At 35.8% G+C, this 5,737-nt stretch overlaps 1 protein-coding gene across 1 annotated transcript; it reads left to right on the top strand.

Annotated features, from left to right (window-relative positions):
* The first annotated feature begins 330 nt into the window (after window positions 1-330).
* LOC147489397 (uncharacterized) lies at window positions 331-2,884 on the top strand. Its single transcript, XM_086574630.1, has 2 exons — window positions 331-585; window positions 2,318-2,884. The coding sequence occupies exons 1-2, from the start codon at window positions 331-333 to the stop codon at window positions 2,882-2,884; spliced, it is 822 nt and encodes a 273-aa protein (XP_086430756.1).
* Window positions 2,885-5,737: the final 2,853 nt, after the last annotated feature.

The following is a 5,737-nucleotide window of genomic DNA, read 5'->3' on the forward strand; positions in this document are numbered from 1 at the left end:
TTTTCAAATATATTAACAAGGGCAAAGATAGAGCCTTTGCTTTTATTGTTGAGAATGCCTTATGACGGATGTAGACACGGGAAGCAAATCATTCGAGATGTGGACGAAGTTGGACGTTTTTCTTGATTGTCGTTATCTTTTACGCTACGAAGCATGTTGGAGATTATTAAACTTTGAAATTCAATATAGAGACCCAAGCGTAGAGAGGTTGCCATTTCATCTTGAAGGAGAACAAATTGTCTACTACGGTGACAATGATTTACCGAGAAGAAGTCATCAAAGAGAAAGCTTTCAAAACCAAATTTCTGAGAATGGTTTAAAGCCAATGCCATGTATCCATCTGCTAGAGAACTTACTTATATGGAATTTCCCACTAAATGGGTTTGGCAAGTCAATGACAGAGTGTGGACTCCTAGACGGGGAAAGGGTAAAAGAAAGATTGGCCGTGTTTACTATGCTCACCCTACATCAAGGGAGAGATTTTACTTACGGATGTTGCTTAATATTGTCAAAGGTCCTAGAAGTTTTGAAGAAATCAGAACAGTCAATGGAACTATTTATCCTACTTTCAAAGCAGCGTGTGAGGTAACTTATGAAATTTTGTTTTCGTATATCATTATAATTGTTGGATCTTGGGAAGTTAAACAACATAATCATGTCAACACATAGTTATTTCTAGATGAATATAATTTAAATATCATTTTTACCATGCTATATTGTTGAATTACTGTTTACCAAAATATAATTTAACTGTTTACACACACACACACACACACAACACAATTGCATCAGCTTTAGGTGGTTCGACTTGAAAGCCACATTACCAGAGATGAACCCCATAGCTGGGTATTAATTGAGGAGTCTAAGCCACTGCTCATTATCAAATGAATATCCTAATTAATGGAAGGAGTTCCATTGAAGTCTACGTTGACATTTTGAAGAGTCACCACATGTAATTACGAAAATATAGATTACAGGCATAGAAGATGTATACAAGCTTTTTATGGTGTCAACTGTTTACATAAACTTAGTATCTAGGCCTGAATTAATTAAAGTCTTCTGTCTTCACAATGAGAAATATATAAAAAGAATGTAAAGAAGAAAAAATAAAAGACTCACTAGAACATATGAAGGTTGCAACTTGGATGTAGTCAAATACCTCCTAAAGTAAGGAAAAGTGGAGGTGAAAGCCATTTCAGTCGGTACTCTCTAGGTTGCCTCCATTCCTGTCTCATGTAAACCATGGTCTTATAGGCTATTCAAAAGTACTAGAGAGAATGTTTTGCACATTACATACATATAGTTCTTATTTCAATATAGACAAAACAACATTCATATATAATGCAGAAATAATTGCATGTATAAGAAGTAGCAGAATTCTAAATCAATGACCTTGACTTGCATCTTGGGATTCATGCACTCACAATGAACATGATATAATTAGAAAAAACCAAAGCAAGTATGGCCGACGATATGTGGAAGTAAGTTAGTAGTGTTCATCCATACCCCGTTTTGAGCCATTGATTGGCCCTTTGCCAAGATGAAGGCCTACCCGGTCCGTCTTTTGTAAAAAGATTTTGCAAGCTTTTTTGGATTATGTGTGTTTGCATTGGTGGGGGTGATGTTTGTGGGTTTCTAGAACTTACCCTACCTTTAACCCAAACCTCAGGCAGGTTAAGGTTGAACCGAGAAAAAGGCATCCATCCGCTCATTAGGTCATCACTCATCACTAAGTATCTGTTGCTTCCTTTGGCAACAACACATTTCTTTTAGCGGTCGAGTCATGACAACAAAGTAAAATAAAGTAAAAGGAATAGATATGACAACAAAACATGGTAAATCATGTTTAGCTGAATTTAGTAACAGAAAATAGGATTTCTTGCAAGCAAAAAAAATTCAAGTAGAACAGGTCACAAATGTAAGTCTATTTATAGGTGGAAACTGACAAATGTGTATATTAATGGGGAAAAAAGGAAATAGTTTTTCATTACTTACTGCTTCATTAGCAATAACCGAAAGCACATGATGTCTTCCCTAAGGAAATAGTGTTTACAAAACATTTGCTAAGAGACTTTTTCGTGCCAATATTTCGTCTCAAGAGTGTGTATAGGTTGGTTGATACGGTGGAAGCACTTTTGGAGGAGCATACTTAATCCGACAATAAAGAAAAGGGACTCTCCTAAAACTTTTACAAATAAACTTAGGAAACACATACACACTACTATTGTCTATTTTGAAAAACTCCTGAAGTTAATATATGCTGAATTTTAATTTTAAACTATACATATTTAATTGTTCAATTAAATTTACCTGCCAGGCACTAGGTTTGCTCAATGATGACAAAGAGTGGGATGATGCACTAAAAGAAGCTAGCGGATGGTTATGTCCTAAAGCATTGCGAGAGCTATTTGTGACACTAATGTTGATGTGCGAGATATCATTTCCTGAAAAACTATGGGAAAAACATCACCAGGCACTAGGAGATGACATGTTATTTCAGTATAGAATAATCAATGGAAATCAGACATTGGTTTTATCAGAGGAGAAAATAAAGAACTACACTCTATGCGAGATTGAAAAAATCATGCTCAGAAGAGGTAAAACTTTGGCAAAGGTCAATGACTTCCCATTTCCAAATATGAAAGACCAGATGCCAACTGGTAATAGACTGATCGCAGGAGAACTTGAGTATGATTGTCGTTCACTACGTGATGAATACATTAGAATGCATGAAGTCCTTAATAATGAACAGCGTGAAGTATTCCAGTCAGTCACCCAAGCAGTATATTCACAGAATGGAGGTGTATTTTTGTTTCTGGCGGTGGAGGAACGGAAAAGGCGTATCGTACAAAACTATCATCTCAAAGCTAAGATCCGAAGGTAAAATTGTTCTTGCGGTTGCCTCTTACGGAATAGCATCACTACTCCTACCGGTGGGTGGGCTTAACAAAGCACATTCTAGGTTCAATATTGAAATTCCTACCAGTGAAGAGTCGACATGCAAAATCTCAAAACATGAAGAACTGGCGAAGCTAATACAAAAAGCAGATCTTATTTTATGGGATGAAGCTCCAATGACTCATAGGCACAGATTCGAAGCTGTCGACAGAACTTTAAAAGACATAATGGATGAAAATAACAAATATTTTGGCGGCAAAACATTTTTAATGGGTGGAGACTTCAGACAGATTTTGCCAGTTATTCCAAGGGGTAAACGAGGTGACATTGTTGACGCTTCAATAAACAGGTACCACTTTGAATATATCAAACAATCTTAATTTTATCAAATAATTCGTTTAGTAACCTTGAGCAATTTTTAATTTTGCCATCTTTAATTCTATTTGACAGGTCTAAAATCTGGGGAAAATGTAAAGTTTTTCATCTGACTCAAAACATGAGATTAAAAAGTGACAATGTGAATCCAGAAATAGCTAGCTCTATAGAAGATTTCAGCAAATGGGTTCTAGATCTAGGAGGCGGAAAGTTGCCGGCAATTTCTATGGAGAGCGATATTGAACCAACATGGATCTGATTCGGATGATCTTCTTATTCCCGAATCGAAGACTCAATTAAAGATATTGTTTCAAATATTTATCCAGATTTTGCAAACAATCACGGTTACGTAAAAGTACCTCAAGGAAAGAAGCATCTTGGCCCCCAAGAATGAAACAGTTGATGAAATCAACTCATACATTATTTCATCACTTCCAGGAGATTTACAGAGTTACTTGAGTGCAGACACACTTTGTCCTATAGAAGGTTACCACCTTAAAAAAAGTAGTTATATAAATAACTGTTTTTCTTTTACAAAATTTAACTTTTATTATCTTATTACTTCTTTGCTTTTACAGAAAGTCTCTTTGAAACGGGGCGTTCTCTTTCCCTCTTGAATTTTTGAATACTCTTCAGTTTTCTAGATTACCAAACCATAACATTGAGCTGAAAGTTGGTGTTCCTATAATGTTAATGCGGAATTTGAATCAAAGTGCGGGACTTTGCAATGGAACTAGGTTGATTGTGACAAGGATGGGATCCAAAGTTATTGAAGCAAAAATTATAACGGGTACGAAAATACGTGATCCAATTAATATTCTTTTATTCAATTATATTTAGAACTTTACAATCATATAAGCAAATTCATAATTACAGGTACAAACATAGGTGAACCTGTCTATATTCCAAGAATTGTCCTATCTCCAACTGACACAAAGTGGCCGTTTGTCTTCAAGAGGAAACGATTCCCCATCAAAGTGTGTTCGAATGACGAGAAACAAGAGTCAAGGACAAACTTTCAACCATGTTGGTGTTTATTTACCACGTCCAATTTTCACACATGGGCAGTTATATGTTGCTGTTTCGAGAACGACATCTAGACAGGGGCTAAAATTTCTAATCAAAAGGGAAGATGATGAGCCAAAAGGATATACACAGAACATTGTGTATAAAGAAGTTTTTCAAGCAATCTGAGGAAGGTACTGTATTTCAAACAAAAAATACTTTATGGTGTTTTTTAACTTTTTAATAACTTATCCTTACTATGCTTTTGGTTTTCTTTAATGCAGGAGAACCTTATAGGGGATATTAGGTAGTTGATTTACTCCAAGAAAGTTCACTACAACTTCTATGTTGCTTTAAATGGTGTAGCCTTTTTACTTGGTTGCTATTTAAGGTGTGGTTATGAAAATAATGTTTTTCAACTGTTTGGCTTGACCTGGAGAGGTAACATTCGACCAACAACCAACATAATTCACTTTTAGCATCAAGTTGTGATATTAACAATGAAGCCTAAGGTCCAAGCTCTGTGAAGTACTGATCCCAATTATACGGATATAATTTCACTTACATTCAGTTCAAAGAAAAGGAGCATTTCAGTTACACCCATTAGAGCAAAAGTTGGAGAGAATTCAATGCAGTATCGAAAACTCGGTGACTCGGCAAATTATAAAAAATCAAAGGCAAATTAGACAGATACAAGATGCGGATGAGTAGAACTTTGTCAATAATCTAATTGAAATTCTTAGCCATAATTAAATCTCAGATCCCATAGCCCAACAACAAGACATGAGGATATGGAACTGTACACCTAAAGGAAAAATCACAGTGTTAAACACACATGAAGCAACCAGAAGCAAGAGCTAAGAAAATCTAAGGTGCATCCTAGAACAGCTGCCATAGCTTGAATTTTTTTTCCCCAAATGTACTACATCGATGACCGGATAATTTGAAGGAAACTAGAATTGCCTCTTTATATCGATATTGCAAGCAACATTGAAAAAACACGGGAGCACATCTTCTTTACATTCTCATTGTTCACCAAAAATCTGGATCACCAAATATGTTTGAACAAGGCTATCTATATAAGGTCGCATGATGTAATTGGTCCTTGGATCAAGCTACAACTATCTCAATTTCTATATTTGGACATCAAACACATAGTACACATAGAGTTAACACGCATTTGAAACCGGTCTCCATGAAATTCGTTACCATATTGCTTGCGCCATTCTCTTGTGCAAAGGTCTTCCGAACTCAAACTTCCCATTCATAACATATCGTCCGTAGTTTGGTACAACAACAGATATCGCAACCAACTATTTCATGTAACAAAGTTGCTTTCGCAGATATATAGAGTGGGAGTTTTGACAAGTAAAACTTCTCCTCAACTTTGTCTAAAGATACCACATATAACACTACTCCACCGTACATGGTATACAACCCACTCAAAATGAAATAAAAC

This window comes from Coptis chinensis, chromosome 7 (genome assembly GCF_015680905.1).
Source record: "Coptis chinensis isolate HL-2020 chromosome 7, ASM1568090v1, whole genome shotgun sequence".
NCBI lineage: Eukaryota > Viridiplantae > Streptophyta > Magnoliopsida > Ranunculales > Ranunculaceae > Coptis > Coptis chinensis.